The sequence below is a fragment of the Manis pentadactyla genome, chromosome 7 (genome assembly GCF_030020395.1).
Source record: "Manis pentadactyla isolate mManPen7 chromosome 7, mManPen7.hap1, whole genome shotgun sequence".
Lineage (NCBI taxonomy): Eukaryota > Metazoa > Chordata > Mammalia > Pholidota > Manidae > Manis > Manis pentadactyla.
The window spans coordinates 15169259-15189055 of record NC_080025.1 but is presented as its reverse complement, the minus strand read 5'-3'; the positions used below and the strand labels follow the sequence as shown (position 1 = coordinate 15189055).

The 19797-nt window shown below is 36.3% G+C and overlaps 1 protein-coding gene across 5 annotated transcripts in view; it reads right to left on the bottom strand.

Annotated features, from left to right (window-relative positions):
- MSR1 (macrophage scavenger receptor 1) overlaps nucleotides 1-19797 on the bottom strand; it is a 70407-nt gene that overhangs the window by 35818 nt on the left and 14792 nt on the right. For all 5 annotated transcript variants that reach the window (XM_057505143.1, XM_057505146.1, XM_057505145.1 and 2 more), the window contains exons 4-6: nucleotides 16797-17209; nucleotides 13782-13968; nucleotides 3590-3670 (exon numbers count right to left, since the gene is read on the bottom strand). In XM_057505143.1, the coding sequence (XP_057361126.1) occupies nucleotides 3590-3670; nucleotides 13782-13968; nucleotides 16797-17209 (681 nt within the window). The remainder of the gene's footprint in view (nucleotides 1-3589; nucleotides 3671-13781; nucleotides 13969-16796; nucleotides 17210-19797) is intronic.

The following is a 19797-nucleotide window of genomic DNA, read 5'->3' as shown; positions in this document are numbered from 1 at the left end:
CAGCATACAACTTCAAAAACACCTGACATCACTTCTCAAGACAGGCTGATTATTATTTATACCTTTTTTCATAATCCAAGCAAGGCAAGCTTTTTACTTGCAGTTATTAAGATCTACCACTCAAATATCCAAATAAAAACACTGACTCTAAATTCTTATATTTATCTTTTGAATCTTAGAACATTCCATACTCTTTATAGAGCGCCATTCACTGGGGACTCCCATTTTTACCATTTTCTCTATTAATTCAACAAAAAAAATATTGTGTATGCATATTGCCTAGTTATAAAAGCAGATTCTCTGATCCTTTCAGGTGGTAATTAGTTAATTTACCCAGAGGCAACATAAGCACATTGTATAAAGAATTGCAGTTAGGGAATGTTAGCATTTCAAGGAACCTCACGCATCATCTGGTCCAAATCTACCATTTGCTAGAGGCAGGGATGGAAGACCAGTGAGGTCCAGCTATTCTGGTAACCTGGTCTGATGATTACTCACATATCCTGGGTTCCTATTCAGGCTTCCTTCTGTTGCCTAGCAGATTGCTTGAGCACAGATCCTGTAACTGTGCCCATCTGGCTTTGCCGCTTACTAGTTTGATATGAAGATTATAAATATGATGTAGGGATTAAAAGCGCTAAGAAATATAAACACTTGGAAAAGTGCCTGCGATGTGGTTAATGTTCGTATTAGCTCCTCCCCGCCAACCGCTGCCACCCCTCTTCCTCTTCCCACCCTTTCTCCTCCTCTTCTTCTTCTTAGTAGTAAATTCATTATTTTCACCAGCCTTTGGTGAAGGCTGCTGAATTTAGTTTTGCTTGATGATATGGACACATGGTTAGCAGTGACCTCTTTGGATCCCCTGGTACCTCCCAAAGAAACCAGCTTCCAATTCTCAGACACAGAGCATGAGTCTGCAGCCTGCAACATTCCTTAATCACAGGCACATTTTAGGGAGCATGACCCTTGTCGAAGGCTCAGGGAGTGGCCTTTCTGGGCCACAGACTAGGAGGAGGGGTGAGGCAGGGTAAAGACACGCATGGCTATAAAGACTAATGAAATATGATTCCTCCCCTCCAATATCTGTAGTTAGGATGGACTTTATTTTCTTCTCCAGAGGCAGAATTCCTGTGGTGGGAAACTCAGGCTATGTCAGAAAAGGAAACAGCACCAGTTGATGATGAGATTTTTGCGGCCAGAGGACACTTCGGTTCCCCTCCAACAGCTTCCGTAGGTAGGGCCTCCCCCCACCTACCCAAGGTGCACAGGTCAAGCTACCCTGTAACTGATGCCACTGGATAGCAACAGCCCAACAGATGGCCTGTGAACAGGGTACTTGAGTAACGAAGTTCTCCTTCCTTCAAAGTATTGCTGTCATAGGAGAATAACCCTTGAAATACCCCCAACAAATCTCAAAAGAGATCAAGAATTCTTACGACTTTCATCACTGCTGTAGAATTTCTTATCATACTGTAAGTTCTGTGAAGGCAGAAACTCTCGATCTCTGTGCACAGGATCCACAGAGCCTTGGGGAAATGTCAGCACAGGAAATGCTCAGGAAACATTTTGTGGAGTAAAAGGCAAAAGGGCATCTCTGCGGTGCGCTTCCAAGGATGTGACTCTGAAGTGATTTTCTATGATGGTATTTCGAGATAAAACATTTTTGACATGATATCCACCCCAGTAAACAAGTAACAACAGTCATATATTTAATATATTGATTATGTAAGACTGCTGAAATAACCATTTAAGTTTCTCAGGTTTTCATATCACGGTTATGAGTCGGGACTCTGACTCTGTCAAGCCGAGTTTAGTGAGCTCAACAGGAGGTAGTGGTGGGGTTTAGGTGAACTTACTCTAATCAGGACGTAGAATAATGACTGTTCATCATATCCTCTTTACCTCCTGATGCCAGTACCAAGTGTGGGACAGTTAGGTTCTCTGTCAGAGAACGAAACAGAATTCAGCAATGAAGCGGGACAGAACCCATGGGACAAACTCCTGGTACCCTGGTTTTTGCTGCAGTGCACAAACCGAACGGCAGCCTAATGACCTAAAGGTCCGTTTAGCACGCCCACCATGGAATGCTCTCTGTTTCTGAGGGACCGCACCGTGCCTGTGCGTGCACGTGAGCAGCACCTAGCGCAGCAGACTAAAGGCAGCTTTGCACTGGATCTGTTTGTGGCGTCAAAAACAGACTTCTAAATCCCTCTTTCTATTTCTGTAGCTCTGAAACAGCCGCAAAAGATGCTCCCAAGATGAAGCTTTGTACAGCAAGCTGTAGCCCAGACTGAACTTCTACGGTTGAGTTATGAAGCTTTGACAACTGCAGTTTGTAATGGAGGGGCTGACAGACCTTTGACCAGCGGCTCTGGCAGCTGATACGATACCGGTTGCTTCCCCTGCTTTGACATTAATGTGCTGTTGTTATGATCTCCTGAGTACTAGTCAAGTAGACAGACTTTTCTGAATAAAGAATCTTACTTGGCAGTACTTTCAAAGGCACACCAACAACCCACCAGATATAATATATATACAATTATATAAAGGTATATATGTATTTATGTATAAGAGACTTTTAAAAAATAATTTTTAAACCTTTTTAATGTAAGCTTTATGTATTGGCTCTTTAAGCACAAATGATGTAAAGGTCAGACAGGTGTCAAATTCATGCTTTTCATTTTTAAAAATGGTTTTTCTGATGTAAGCTGGGCAAGTCAATATATTGATCTAAAAGAACATACATCCAAAAGAAAGTAAAACAGGATGAAATGCATGGTCCTTAGGCTTTTTTTGGGCAGCTCAAACCATTCTAGTTATAATTGGACCATGCAATATACTCCCCACTTTCCAAAAGCATGCAGGTATTTGATTTCTAGCCAACAATAACATGGTAATCACATTATTGTTGTTGTCTTCTTTATTTTTTTGAAAGCAAGGAAAGTTCATGCTCTTTCTCCTTTTCTGCCTTCTATTATCTTCTTTCAAAATATTGCTTTCAAGATTACAACACAGATGAACATAATTTGAAACAGTCTTGCTCTAAGTAAAATAGAGAGTGGCTGATGGCAAAGGTAAAAGTCATCCATATTCTAGTCAATATTTACATTAAGATTTCTTAAGTTTAAGCAGTTATATTCCAGTGAAGGACTATATAAGGAATATAATCCAATTTTCCTTTGACTCAGATGAACATATTTTATTTTTTTTATTGTAAAAAAGCAGATAACTTGCAAAAACATTCATGTGAAGGTCATTTTCATATTCTCCTTCACATGTGACCCAAAGCTAGGTCTGCTATCTACTGTTTGTAGATAGATATAAATATAGATAGCACTCAATAGACTTATGAACAACCCATGTGGTGGCTCTTGTTTAAAGCACTTAACTTTCTTCAAAAACCAAAGAGTCAATGCTTACCATTCAGTACATTATATTGATCAGGATGCTGGAACATTTAATATCTTCCTCAATACACCCTCCAGCACCACAAAAAAACAAATCAAATGCCTATTTTCATTTACATACATACACAGATGTATATTACCCAGCCCTGCAGCATATGATTAAATAGTTACTGTTATCATACCTATTGGACCTGGAATGCCTCTTGCACCACCTTCTCCAGTGGGACCTCTATCTCCTTTTTCACCTGGGGGTCCAGGAGGACCTTTAAAAAATAAATGACAATTACTGATCACAGTTTTAAAGCATAGGTAAAGTGAATTTGCCACTTGTCAAGACAGTCATATAAGTAAATCCAAAGTCTTCTTATATATAATGGGGATGAGAGAGCCCTAAATGAGAAACCCTAAGTATGTATTAAATGTTTCTGTGTGCCTAGTACTTTTCTAGGTTTCCAGAACCTAAGGGCAGAGAGGAGACATTGAGCCATTGATTGCACAACCCCACATTAGTATTGTGTACATACTAGGAAGACGTCACTATATTGAGTAAGACACTGTAGGTGGAGGAAATAAGTTAGATGTAGAAAATATGTAGTAAGGAATTATAAGTCATGTGTGAGACCCTCAAGGGAATCAAAAATCCATACATAGTAGACAATCAAAAACCGTATTGTTGAAACTGGTAAAGTCAAATATTTGTTAGAGATATAGATCAGCATTAGCAGCAATGGTTGAGAAGACTTCATTGAGGGAGCAGGATTTGCTTTAAAGAATGGGGAGAATGAGAAGGAAGAGAATTCTGGGTAAGTGGGAGAGATGTGGGGCAAGGCAGAAAGGTGAAAATGAGTACAGGAAAAAATGACAAAAATAAGTAATGTTTTCCAAGTAAAATATTAAGTAGAATCTCTAGATAGATACAGATACTATAAAATAAGGTGAAGAGATTGCAGGGACAATTTTGACTGCTTAGCCTCACAATCACCCAGGTGTTCCTTGAGTTTGAGCAACAGTGATTCAGTCATCTGAATTTTCTGTGCTCAACAAGAGAGATACCCAGTAGTCACATCTTTAGGACGGTGGCACTATGGCACTAAGCACATCTTCAGAACTTACAGGACAAGTATCATTCCCTTAACTTAGAACACTTAATTCATTTTTTCAACTCCAAAAGGAAGAAACAAACCTGGATACGGCATGGAATAATAAACAACAGTGTTTAAAAGAGGTGTTTTCTATCACTGTGGTTCACACACTAGCCCAAGGACACCACACAACTATATTTAGCATCACTGGTTAGCACTTGTTTACAAACTTTAATCAAGGGTGTGAGGAGATAAAATAACTGAAGAATTCTAAAAGAGGTCCACATAAATAAATAAAGATTATCTCATGAATTAAGTGTATTCTGTCCATTTTCTTTGCTCTTCTTAAGTCTTGTCCCTAATTCTCTCCATTTTCTTATCTGTTCCATTTTTCAAGGTCCATTTTGGGTGTTAAAATCTTCCTTCAGTGGTTACTCAATTTCTAAGATATCACAGCTCTTCTCAATGGCACAGTGTTCCTATCTCTTTATATACAACAGTGGACAGTAATGTTTTATTATACTTTCATTACAAAGGCAACTCTATTATAGGAAATATAAAAACCTAGAAAAATTATGAGAGAATATATATATTCACAGTCCTATCACCTTAAGAGAATAACCATTAACATTTTTTTCCTGGGTATGTGTGTGTGTGAGTGTGAGTGCCCCATCCTCTGGGGCAGAGGATGGGGTGCATATTTTTCACGAAATCATCATGCAAACAAATTCTCCTAAGCTATAGCTTAATATTGGAGACATATATTTAGTTGTTACACAAAGAATGTCACAGTTTTGCATCACTGGGAATCTGTATGCATCTTCTGTTCCACGCAGAATGTAGTTCTTGCCAACAAAAAGGGTTTAACTTCCACACCATGAACACAGCTGCAGTTCATTCATCTTCACATAGTGACAAAGGAGGCATGCAGGACAGAAGGACTCAATTTGTAGCCTGAATTTTGCTGAGCAAATTGAAGGGAAGCAAACCCAGGGTACTCAAGGATCTTGTTTTGAAAAGAAAAAAAAAGGGCACAAGCAAGGACTTTGATTTAGTGATTAGTGCTCTATAGGAAGGCACAGACATTCCGGAAAAACTAGAATGTGTGAGAATGTGTGATACAAGAAATAAGTGATGCACAGAAGAGATCTAGGCTCTTAGCCTCTAAGATTGGGTTTTCATCATTTCTTTGGAACTCTCATAATCACTACCCTTTCAATTATATTGCATATTACTATGTATATCAAATGTATACAGCTCTAACACTAAAATATTAATTCAATCACAATAAACATATGTGTTATTTTATAAGTTTCTGATTTAAAGATCCCTCTTTGTATTTTTACACAAAAATACTGGTATCAGGTATCTGAATCCCAGAGTAAGTAAACCAGGTAAAGGCTTTCCTTGGGTTCTAACTAGGTGGACTGGATATCCCGTTTTTATTGTTTTATTCTTCATGTAAAGTTAATTTCACCTGTTATGTTTAATTTTTATACACTGTTATATCTCTTGCACTGCCCAAAACAAAACGCGGTAGCATATCAATAAATGTTTTTAGCGTCTTTTAGATATTCTGGGGTGTGGAAGTACATAGGTCATATACCACTTGTCTCTCAGCTTCTTGTGTAGAACTTCTGAGAACATTGTCTATATAATGCTGCTCTGCTACCTTCCAAAACTGGTCTCCCATCCCTGCTGCAGCTCACATTCTCATCATCCTGCAGTTGGACTGTTCTAGAGTTATTCCCCCCCTCATAATTCTTTCAGGGTCAGCTTTGTTTTCCCCTTAAGTAATATCTCCACCAACTGTAAAGAACTGCTGCAATCTATTCTGCCACACTGTGGAAAAAAGAATAAAGACCTTTTAGTCAGGAGACTGAGAATCTATTGTAATTGCATTCTTTATTCTGAGCTACTATTTAGCCTCTCAAAATTCTGTTCCATAAGCATATCAATAACCACCTCTGTGCATCAGTAAATAGACATAATGCCACCTGTCACATCCCTTGCTAACATATATCAAAGAAAACTAGAATTAATATTGGCCAGAAAGTATGATTTGCTCTAGCTCAAGAAGACATAAGAATTTACACTATTTATCTTCATGTTTAATACTTTCTCACTGCAAAGTTACAGGAATAATTCATAAACACTATAGCAATAATTTGCCATGAATACACATATAAAATCTATAAAACACGCATACAAAATCTATTTATCTCCCTATGATTTTTTTTTAAGGAGAACTAATATTTTTCCATAACCACAAGAAATGTACTGATTTGGAATACTCAGTAATCATAAATATCATAGATCAAAATTGCCCAGTTTACTGGAAAAATAAACCTAGGCATATCATATCATTTAAAATCCTCAGATGATAACATAGCATTAAATATAGCTGCCTACATTTCCAGAGCTATGCTTATTTATGTCCTATTCATTATGATATAAATTTTCTACATTGTTCTTAATCTTGCCTCATATTCAGATCATAAAAATCTGCCAAGTCTTCTACACTATTGCTGCGTAAACCTGTCTTTTATTTATTTTTTTCCCTTACAGTTTTCATGTTAATTGGCTTAGGTATCTTTAATCTGGAAGAGACCTTAAAGATTTCTTAGTCAGAGAAACTGCATTGCCCAAAGTCTTAACGCTGCCTGAGTAAAGCCAGAACTAGAACTCTCCTTTCCTGACATCCTAGGCTGTATTACTCCAAACTTAATTGACTTCATTTTTGGCATCTGTTCTTCCATTATTCCTGAGATGTTTTTTCCCTTACACAGAGTGGCTAAAGAAACAATCGATTTTTAAAAATCCCAATAATTAGGGGCGGAGCCAACATGGCAGCATGAGTAGGACAGTGGGAATCTCCTCCCAAAAACATATATACTTTTGAAAATACAACAAACACAACTAGCCCTAAAAGAGAGACCAGAAGACGCAGGACAGTGGCCAGACTGCAGCTACACCAGCGAAAACCCAGCGCCTGGTGAAAGGGGTAAGATACAAGCCCCGGCCCGGCGGGACCCGAGCGCCCCTCCCCCCAGCTCCCGGCGGGAGAAGAATAGGCAGAGCGGGAGGGAGACGGAGCCCAGGACTGCCGAGCACCCAGCCCCAGCCACCCAAACCAGAGCACAGACACAGTGCGTGGGCAGAGGGCCCTGGATACTGGGGGAACAGGGCAGTAAGACCTCTGAGCGGGTGCCGAAGCTGATGCCCCTGTGACAAAGAAAAGCGGGGGCTTTTTGAAAGTCTTAAAGGGACGGGGACTTAACAGCTTGACGGAAACAACCCAGGTCACAGTACAGCAGCTGGAAATCACAGGGAAAACCGGGTGCACTAACCCCCTGGGCAACAGCTCTGAGACCCCTCACGGAGGCAAACAGTCAAGCAGCCCCCCCATCCATTACCCCACCGGGCGCTGCGAAAGCAGAGAAGCAGCCTGAGACAAATTCCGCCCACAGAAAGGGAAATTTCTCCCTCCCGGCCAGGCAAGACACAAAGACCCACTCTACACGCAATTACCCAACACAAGCCACTAGGGGTCGCAGTTGCCCCAGTAAAGAAAGGCCAGTAGTAAGTGAAAATTTTGGCCCTCCCAGCTGACAGTCAATAGCACCTGTCAACATGAAAAGGCAAAAAAATATGATCCAGACAAGACTAACCCAGACAGCTTCAGCATCTGCTACATCTTCCCCTGAGAAGGAATCTGGGGAGATAGATTTAGCCAGTCTTCCTGAAAAAGAATTCAAAACAAAAGTCATAACCATGCTGATGGACTTGCAGAGAAATATGCAAGAACTAAGGAAGGAGAATTCAGAAATAAAACAAGCTCTGGAAGGACTTCAAAACAGAATGGACGAGATGCAAGAGACCATTAATGGACTAGAAAACAGAGAACAGGAACGCAGAGAAGCTGATGCAGAGAGAGATAAAAGGATCTCCAGGAATGAAAGAATTTTAAGAGAGCTGAGTGATCAATCGAAAAGGAATAATATAAGAATCATAGGTATTCCAGAAGAAGTAGAGAGAGAAAAGGGGATAGAAAATGTCTTTGAAGAAATAATTGCTGAAAATTTCCCCAAACTAGGGGAAGAAATGGCCTCTCAGACCACAGAGGTACACAGAAATCCCATGACAAGGGATCCAAGGAGGGCAACACCAAGACACATAATAATTAAAATGGCAAAGATCAAAGACAAGGACAAAGTATTATAAGCAGCCAGAGAGAAAAAAAAGGTTACCTACAAAGGAAAACCCATCAGGCTATCATCAGACTTCTCAACAGAAACCCTACAGGCCAGAAGAGAATGGCATGATATACTTAATGCAATGAAACAGAAGGGCCTCGAACCAAGACTACTGTATCCAGCACGAATATCATTTAAATATGAAGGAGGGATTAAACAATTCCCAGACAAGCAAAAGTTGAGGGAATTTGCCTCCCACAAACCACCTCTACAGGGCATCCTACAGGGACTGCTCTAGATGGGAGCACTCCTAAAAAGAGCACACAACAAAACACCCAACATATGAAGAAGGGAGGAGGAGGAATAAGAAGGGAGAGAAATAAAGAATCATCAGACTGTGTTTATAATAGCTCAACAAGTGAGTTAAGTTAGACAGTAAGATAGTAAAGAAGCTAACCCTAAACCTTTGGTAACCACAAACTTAAAGCCTGCAATGGCAATAAATTCATACCTTTCAATAATCACCCTAAATGTAAATGGACTGAATGCACCAATCAAAAGACACAGAGTAATAGAATGGATAAAAAAGCAAGATCCATCCACATGCTGCTTACAAGAGACTCATCTCAAACCCAAAGACGCGCACAGACTGAAAGTCAAGGGATGGAAAAAGATATTTCAAGCAAACAACAGAGAGAAGAAAGCAGGTGTTGTAATTCTGGTATCAGACAAAACAGACTTCAAAATAAAGAAAGTAACAAAAGACAAAGAAGGACATTACATAATGATAAAGGGCTCAGTCCATCAAGAGGATATAACCATTATAAATATATATGCACCCAATACAGGAGCACCAACAGACCTGAAACAAATACTAACACAACTAAAGGAGGAAATAGAATGCAATGCATTCATTCTAGGAGACTTCAACACACCACTCACTCCAAAGGACAGATCCACCAGACAGAAAATAAGTAAGGACACAGAGGCACTGAACAACACACTAGAACAGATGGACCTAATAGACATCTACAGAACTCTACATCCAAAAGCAACAGGATACACATTCTTCTCAAGTGCACATGGAACATTCTCCAGAATAGACCACATACTAGGACACAAAAAGAGCCTCAGTAAATTCCAAAAGATTGAAACCCTACCAACCAACTTTTCAGACCACAAAGGCATTAAACTAGAAATAAACTGTTCAAAGAAACCATAATTAATTGCACAAATCTCTAAATTCTAATTCTATCAAATGCTTAATCTTTTCCAGGCCATGAAAATTTATATATATGTACATATATATAAAAGACTTCGTAATTTTCATATATATATGGTGCTTTCAGACCCTGCAAAGAAACTATGTTTAAAATTTTTCCAAATAAACATCATGTTATCCTTTCTCACCATTGAGCAATATCATATTTTATTTCTAATTTCCTTCCTCAAATGTTCACCAACTTGTTTCTTTAAATTATGTTACCCCTACTCCCCACAAAACTACTGTTTCAACAATAGTCCTTTGACTGTAATTACTATTATTACTTGAGAAATGTTTTAAAATAAAAATAATAAATAATAAAACGAATTAAAATTTCTGTCTTAGAAACTTGGAAGAATGATTGCCTTTTCAAAGTATAATTGCGTAAGAAGGCAGTATGAGTTTCACTTACTCATTCAAAATAGAATTGAATATATTCATTCAAGAGGGAAACGCTAGTTTCTCACTTACGTAATTCACATATAATTGCCCACCCCACTGTAGACCAGGCACTCTACCAGGGACTGGGTATGGAGAGAAACATGGAAACAAGACTCACCCTCATGGACTTCACACTCCATTAGTAAAGATAATGAAACAAATAAGCAAATGTAAGTATGACATGATTTTAAGTAATGGTAAGTACTATGATGAAGTTAAAGCAAATAATGATATAGAGAGATGGGAGAAGAATGAGAACAGGAAGGGATAAATTTTCCCTAAAAAGGTGATTTTGGGTGGTACCAAAGAGTGAAGACCTAAGAGAGTGGGAATCTAGAGCCCCTAAGGTACAGCAAGAAGTGAAACTAGCACTTCCTCCTTCTTAACTTGTACTTTTAATCACACTTCCATTCTTCTAGATTTCCAAGTTAGCAGAATGACTGATGGAAAAATCAGAAAATGAAGGCAGATAAGTAGATGGGTGTCAGACCAAGTAGGAGTTTCGATTTTATTTCAAGTCCAATGGGAAGATACTGGAGGGTCTTAAGAATGAGAGAGAAAAGGTCTAGTACGTGCTGCTCTGGATAGCATTCCTTTTGCTGTATATTGTGTAGTCCAGATTAAGAATAGGATCAGGGAAAACAACTGGGAAGTTAATGTAGTGCATCAGACTGGAGTATAGTTGCTTCTATTAGCACAGTAGCAGAGGAGACAGGGAAAAGGGGTTTTATTTGGAATATGTATGGTGGAAGAGTTAAGAGGATGCAGATGAATGTAGGAATTGAGAGAAAGAGAGACATCAAAGATAGCAGTTGAATAATTATGCAACTGACAGGACTGGGAAAGTAACAGATTTGAGGGATAAATGATGATGGGATGCTCAAGAATTAAGGGTTTGGTTTTGTAAAAATATAGATACTTATTTGAAATCCAAAGTGGAGAGGTTAGGCAGAAAGACAGATATGAGAGGGGTGGAAAGAGAGTAAAGCCCTCTAAAAGCGACTCAAAGAGTTAATCAGATAAAACCAGAAAGCCAGAAAGGATTCACAGAGTTAATCAGATGATGTTTCAGGGGCCAGGAGTGACTTGAAATGTCCAGATGCTCCCCAAATGAAAAACAACTCCCCAGATAAAGAAAAACATTAGAGCACAGGCACACCACACATCAGAGTGCAGACATGTCTTCATTTCACCAATTAGATTAGGCCTCCAAGGCCAAGGATTGTCAATCAAGGACTTCTCTGCCCTGCCAAAAACCTCATAACAGAAGCCTCACAGTAAGCAGTCAGGGCTGGCCCGACCTCAGGCAGCCCGCTCTGTTACAGGGGGTAACAAAACTTGCTTTGCTTTCCTGACTTTGGTTTCACGTCTCACTCTGACTTCCCTGCAACTCTGAACCGGGTTCTTCCCAGCAGAGGTGTCTAACTGTTAGAAATAGAGCTGGTTAACTCATTTCCTTTATCATCTGTTTTAATGCAAAAATTAAAGAATACATGCAATGCATTCTACATAAGCTATAAAACACAATAACAAAGAGACTACCCTGCAACACTGCAACCCAAGAAATGGGTATCTATATAGGCACGTTCACTTACTTCCTTGTCAGAGTTCAATATTAATCTGAATTTTGTGTTTCTCATGTCCCCAAATTTTAAAAACAACTATTCTTATAACATATGGATCTATAAATATACATTATTTACTTTTATTAAGTTATGAGCATTAGAAACAAAAACTGTACTACAAATAGTACTCTGGGACTTTTACAATTTTCCTTTCTTGTAAACACTTGGATATTAGACTTTGCAATTTTCCTAAACTAGTGTTAAGTAAAATGAAATCTCGTGGATTTGTTTCTTACTATCAAAAAAATCAAAATATTGAAATTATGAAACAGAGCTTAACATACATAGAAGCCAGAGTAAGGTCTAACATGAATTTAATTAGAGTTACAGGGGAAAAGATAGAACTGTGAAGAAGCAATACTCAAAGAAATTGAAGCTTCTAATTTTTCCAAATTTATGGTAGACTTAAATCCACAAACACAGGAAGTAAAGCAAATGCCAAATGAATAAACTGTCAATATAAAAACACAAATTAATGAAATTGCAGGTATTTAAAACAAAGGTAATAAAAAGCAGACTGAGAGCAATCACTTTTGAAACAAGGAAAGCCAGAAGCAGGGGATATCTTCAAAATACTGATAGAAATCACCAAAAAGCTAGCACGCTAACCAATGTGTATGCAGTAACACAAATGCAAAGACCAAGGACAAAATAGAGAAAATGAAATAAAAAAGGTCTCACCACCAATGGACTTTCACTAAACAAACCACTAAAGGATATATACCTCAGGAAAATGATCCTAGACGAGATGTCTGAGATTAATTTAGAAGGGGGAAAAGTTGGTAAAATCAATGGGCAAATCTAAATAAGTATCATCTGTATATGCAAGAAAAATAATATTGACAAAACTCTTGTTTTAAAAAAACACATCAAATAGAAATGTACTCAAAAACAGCAGGAAACCATGGAAGAGGACAAAGCATTTTAGTTCTATGTATATTTCAAGTTAAAGGTGAAGATACCAGTCAACTTTAAATTTTGTTAAGATAAATTTCAAGGGCAACCAGCAACAAAATTGGACTAGAATAATTTTGAAAATCTTTTTGGAAAGCAAAGCAAAGGAATATAGAACTGGAGAAATACAGCACAAAATAAGATGGTAGAGATAAATACAGTGAAAAGAAATGGTCAGATTGCATATTTTTTAAAAACGTATTCTCTAGAAGAGACAAACCTAAAGCAAAGGATACCAAAAGGTTGAAAGTAAAATAGAGAAAAATGTTTAAAATGCAAGTAACTAAAAGCTAGCATAAAGATATATATGATGTATGTATTATTTTAAAAATCAGTAGGTTTCAATTCACCTTGTTTTATTAACAGGAACCAAAGAAGAAATTGACAAATTCATTGCTATTTTGGACAGTTCAAAGACCTTTCTCATTAATAATGCAATCAGGTAAAAAGAAAGAAAGAATCTGGAAGTTATGAAAAACAGAATGAATAAGCTTGATTTGAGGACTAGCAGAAAACTTTGTGCCTTCAGAAAATGTGTACTTGTCTTCAGTAATACGGGATTATTTTGAACAATGACTGATTAGACTTTAAGAGAGATTTGTCTTTTTTTACATCACTTTCTATTTAAAGGATACAAGATCTTGTTATCTTCCCATGTCTTGATATGATCTCAAAATTCTTTCCTCTGGAAATGTGTAGTAAATGTGTGCTCAAAAACTACTTCAAACCATAGGATTTTTAATACCAAATCTCTGCATGTATCAGAACATTTTAATATATCATTTTCTGGAAGAGTGAGAAGATTATTTTACCTTGAATCAAAGTGATATTTTTCAGTGTTTGAGAATGCTCCCAATCTTTCAGTCTGAGGTCATTAGTGATGTTATTCAATAGTTTCACTTCTCCTTTTATTTCCTTTTCCAAATGTACTTGTTTTTCTTTCATAGACATAATTTCTGCTGATGCATTGTACACACGCTCCTCTAATTTATTCATCTCCTGTGAAATATAAGCAAGCATCCACAATTTTTGTTACATACATAATTATCAAATGTGTAAGTTTAAGACGCTCTGAAAGCCAGGCTTCAAAAAATATGTATTATAGGAATATTATGGAATAAGAATATGGAAACCTGAAATCTGTTTCAAAATACAATTCTTTGGTTTTGAAGCATTTCCTCTTTTGACTGAATGGCTGAATTTTCACACCCTTTATCCCCTGAAAATTAGTTGAATACATACAAGGTATGATTCTATTTCCAAATACATAGATGTCAAATGCTAAAAATTAAAAAACTTGTCATATAGTTTTTAATTTATTTGAAGTGGAATTTCTTTATACTGTATTTACAGTAGCAACAGTTTCCAGTTCTGTGAATTGGAAAGATTTGCATATTAAACTGTTTTAAAGAAATAAAAGTTTAATATAATAATTCCTAGTGGTAATGAACATTCAGATAAGCTTTTCATATTCAGTAAGATCTCAAATAGCATATTAACAATATTTTGCTTTCAATTTTTGTTCCCTCTATATTTGAGGTTTATTATTCTGTTTTCAAATACATATATAATCTGTTTGTATTTATACTCATACAAAGATTGTGAATGTGAGACCGTACTACTTTCTGGAATAAGCTTTCATTTTTCATTCAATAAGACATTAAGGATATTTGCCCATTAAAATACGTAAAACTGTCTTATTTTCAATGATTTAGTGGAAACTAATGTACGTGTTTTTCATAATTTAAGATTTATATTCATAATGGACTTTTGAGCTATACTTTTTTACATTTTTAAACAATGCTGCAATGATTATTGTTTTCTATGAGCACGTACATGCACATGAGTGCACACGAACACACACACACACATGTACTGACCTAGTTGCTAAATCTCTATAAATGATTACTGCCTTTAAAAAAAATTAGCTTTGAACGTTCCTCCATTCCCTTGTGCCTCCATTTCAAATGCTGGGAGCCCTTCTAAAAAATAAGAGCAATCTATCAAAACTCAAATAGTTCCTCAGTCACTGGATTTTGATTATTTCCATTAATGATCACTTCAAACATGTTCAGTATTTCTACTGTCTTCCAGACGGTTTTCAATTTGGTTTCAGCTCTTCATCTGTGTGGGTTCATAGATATTCTACAGTGTCTGCTGGACCTGAAGCATCACCAATACCAACTATATCTTTGTTCTTCCATCTCGACCATCTTCTCCTTCTCCTCACCCTGTTCCAGTGCTCCTCTGCTTTTAAGTAAGTTATTTCTTCTCCCTTCCTTTTTCCCTCCAGCTTAATCAGTTATTACCCCTATGATTGACATTTTTTACCACTGTCGCCCATGTTCTTCAACCCTGTTGACAGTTTCTTTTTATAGATTTTCTCTAACCCCTCCATAGCCCAAGTCCTTGATCTTTCCATAGTATTTGATATGCTTAGATACTTACTAACAGTGAAGGAAACACTAAGTCAGATTTTGGAAGTTGTGGCATATCAAGGCTGATGTTGGATAAGTTCAACAACAAAGTCCTCATATTTTTACTGCAAAGATACCTTAATATGAGGACTGTGTAAACATTTCAAAGTCTGAGTCACTGCACCTTACAAATAATAAATATGTAGACTATTCTTTACTTGTTTATTCTGTGTTCAATAATGTAGTTGGTTTTCATTTGATGTTGTAACTTTAGAGGATTATCTTTGCTCTGTAATTTGCATTGTTTAAAATGACTACTGTGTAATATTGTATGTATACAGAAAACAACTTCATTAATTAAGAATGGGTCTACTCAAGTAAAATCAACTACAAGAGGCCAGCATCACTTAGCTAATGGTGGGACTTTAACAGGTCACATTAATTATTACCTGAGGTTTTAGATATTTTGTAATATGAAGATTGTTTTTCCACATGAATAGTTGTTTTAGTTACATGCTTATTTTTCATAGAAAGGAACAATTATAATTATTCAACAAGAACCAAAAATACAATTTTGAAATAAGTGGCTTTCTTCTTAATTTCTTTCTTATCACTACAAAATAATTCAGAGGTTTGGCCACAGAATAGTCTAGAACAGAGATGAGAAAATTATGATCTCTGGGCCAAAGTCTGTTTTTGTAAATAACATTAATTGGATGACTTGAATCATTTGGCTACATATATGTAGCTGCTTTTGTGCTCCGATGTCAAGGTTGAACAACTATGACACAGACTGTGTGGTCACTAAAGCCTGAAATGTTTATTCACACCTGGCTCTCTAAAGACAAACTTTTGCTGACAGCTGGTCTAGAACATGTCTTGCTCTCTTGTGTATCTGATTCTATGATGATAACAGGACATTATATACATTATTCAAATTTACTTCTTAATAGTTATCTTTACATATTAAAACTTACATAGACTTCTTGGGAGTGGCAAAATTAACTATTTTAGGTTATCCATGTAAACCAGATTTCCATTTCTTTGATGACATTTTATGTCTGCTGTAAAATTTACAAATACATAGTGCCTACTTCTCCAAGTCTGATAGGATTATCTAAAAATTGTAATTAATTTGGACAGTTTTATGAGGTGCTCTAACAGGATTTACAAAATTGTAATACCTTAAGAGTATGTGCAATGGGAAAAAGTCCACCTTTTCCTGGGAATCTGGAGAAGGCATTAGGTAAATCCATTTGAAACCTTCTGGTAAGACAGCCAGAGGAACAAGGATAAGCAGTGTGATGCTGAAACAGGGCTTGAAACTTTTGTCTCCCTGGACTGTCAGAGGAACCAGGATCTACATGGATTCAATACCAGCATGTGCCCTTCCAATACAAAAAGTCTTACCTCTTCTTGCTTAAAGGCATTCTCTTGAACTTTGCCATTCAGTGTTTCAATATTGAGATGTAAATCAAGCAATGTGGTATTTAGACTTATTAATGCCTTGGAGATTTCATCTATGGCATTTCCATGCCCCTGGACTGAGGAAACCAAGGAACTTAGCTGGAGAAAAACATCATTCAATCTTTGATCAGTCATCACACTGAAATTCTGGAAATGCTCTGAATCTATAAGATTGGCTTCTTTATCTGAAATATATTGGATCCTCTTCTCCAAGTTGTTCATGTGTTCCGTAACAACTTCTTGAAATCTCATTTCATCTTCACTGTCATTTCCTTTCCCTGTGAGACTTTGAGATGCACCATTTACATCAACTGAACCAACTGTGCAATTCTTCATTTCCCACTTGAGGAGATGAGCTGCATGTTTAAGTAAAAACAAACAGTCACGGGCCTGTCTCCTTAAATGCATATACTATTACATGCCACTTCACTTCATTCCATTCTAGTCCAACATTTTGAATGCTATCCTAAATCAGGTACTTATTTTAAATATACAGTGTATGAACCATAATATTGCTGAGAGGGAGAGTCTCCTTTTCCCACTTTATATTAGAATATATTATATGATTAAGTCACTCTGTCTGGATTGCTACTTATATGAATCTTCTGGGCCATTGTATTTGGCTTGGAAAGTAAGAGTAAATTCTACAAATTCTGAAATGCATTGTGTCCTACTCCTCGGGTCTGTTGTTAGGACACAATAATAATGCTTAACACAGCATCTGAAGCTATTCTGAAGATAAATGATGACGATGACAAAAACAATATCTAGTAAAAGTAAAGTATTAGTGCAGTCCACACTATGAATACATTCTTGGCTCATTTTCCTCATCACTTAAGCTGGCAGGAAATTATCATCTTAAATTTATACAGTCCTGATTTAGAGTTGGTGGAGCAGAAAATCAGGCAAATAACTTTTTTCACTTTAAAAACTATTGTTTTTACAAGACTCCTCTTTGCCTACTATAAAACATATACTGATAGCAGATAATTTGGAAAAGGGCAATAAGGAACAATAATACGCCATTAGTCTCACTGTCTTGAGTTAAATGTTAACATTTTGGCTTATGTCTATTAAATCTGACTGTTTCTACTATCATATTACTATTACAAAAGCAAGATTATATTTTATATATAATCTGTAAACTACTTTTTAATTAATATAGAATAAAGACTTCTGCATATTAATATTATTTTACAAAAAAACTTTATTAGCTACACTGCATTCTATGTATGGATCAACCAAATTTACTTAGCCAAACCCCTACATTTATTTGCTTCTGTTTTCACTAATATAGTCAACATTTTGATGAACAATCTTGTGAGTAATTATTTTCTGAAGAAAAAATTCTATTAAATAGTATTTGGGGAACATACAGAGATGCTGATATTTATTTCCAAATTGGCATATGTTCTCTAAACAAGCTAATTATCATTCTGAAAGGGTCTATAACAGTATGTTTACAGTTTCAGAAAATGAAAAGCATCAACATTAACTTTGTAGATAAAAATAATACATAACTATACACAATGAAGGAAATGTTAAACATCATTTTATCATTAACCAGCAATGGTTAGGTTTATGTTGTTTTTTTCATCCCTCTCTCTATGTATTTGTATTGCTTGTACTTTCATACATACATCTACCAGTTTGATCCCTATTAGTTTGAATGCATAACAATTTCCATATTTGACCATATGGTTTAAAAATATATCTACTGAACACCTAGCTGTACTTCATATGTCAGTTTTCATAATAAAAATGATATAGCAATAATATCAGCTTTATAGGTTTTTGAGAATTAAATAAGATAACACATGTGTTCAGGGGTACCTGTTATATAAACAAGACCTTGGTGTTTACAAAGGAACAAGCCACCTGCTTCTGGAATCTAGCTCCTGATTTACTAGCTGGGGTACTCTGGGAAAGTTACTATTCTTCTTGTTTAGGTTCCCTCAGAGACCTAAAAGTAATAACTACCTCAGCAGTGGTGCTGAGGATGGATGAGATGAGGCATGTAAATACCACAGCACACAGATGGCACATATGAAAACTGTGTCCATGAAAGATATTGTCTTGGTTATAGAAAACACTGTTTCACCACCTGTACTTAAAGAAGCTGTTCAATGATAGTTGCTATTATAGCTATTGTTATATTAGAAATACTAAACTGTATATGCAATTATACCCCAATTTTAAAAAAGCACATTATATCATACCTTCCTAGTTACAATCCCTTTATACTTACTTATTTGAATAAATAAAATGTGTTACTACATTTTGATATGATCCACAACACAGGCCATAGAGTGTACATTATTTTACACTTTTTAATTTAACAAGAAAGTGGACAAATAGTATATTTCTAAGTTGGATCTCATCACATTTATTAAATAAGTGTGGGGATCAAGTTTTAGATTGACAGCTTCATTTCTGCATTCTTCAATTCTATCATTTATGTATGAAGCACTACTGTGTATGAGGCACTGTTTGAACAACTCTGGAATATGAACTTGACTAGGAACGGATTTTAACTTTGACAATCAGAAATACAAACTAACAATTTTCACAAAATTATTACTAAGATGTCTCTTAAAATCTGTCCTTTAATTATGATTGTGTTATTATTTATTTATTGTATATATATATGTATATATATATATATTAGTTACTGGTGATGATTGTCTGTGACTTAAAGCATCTACATTCCCAATATTGATAGCATTGGGTATTATAACAAGTTAGTATTGGGTAATATAACAAATTGGGGGAGTTTGAGTTTTCAATGAACACAGTAGTCTCCATGCTTTATTTTATGAGGCAAAACAACCTAATTGCTTAATCATGTAATTTAATTTGCCTGGGAATAATTTTTTATTTTATATGGCTAAAGCAAATCTTTTTCATAGTATGAAAAGGGAAAACCTGATTTGACAAAATGGCC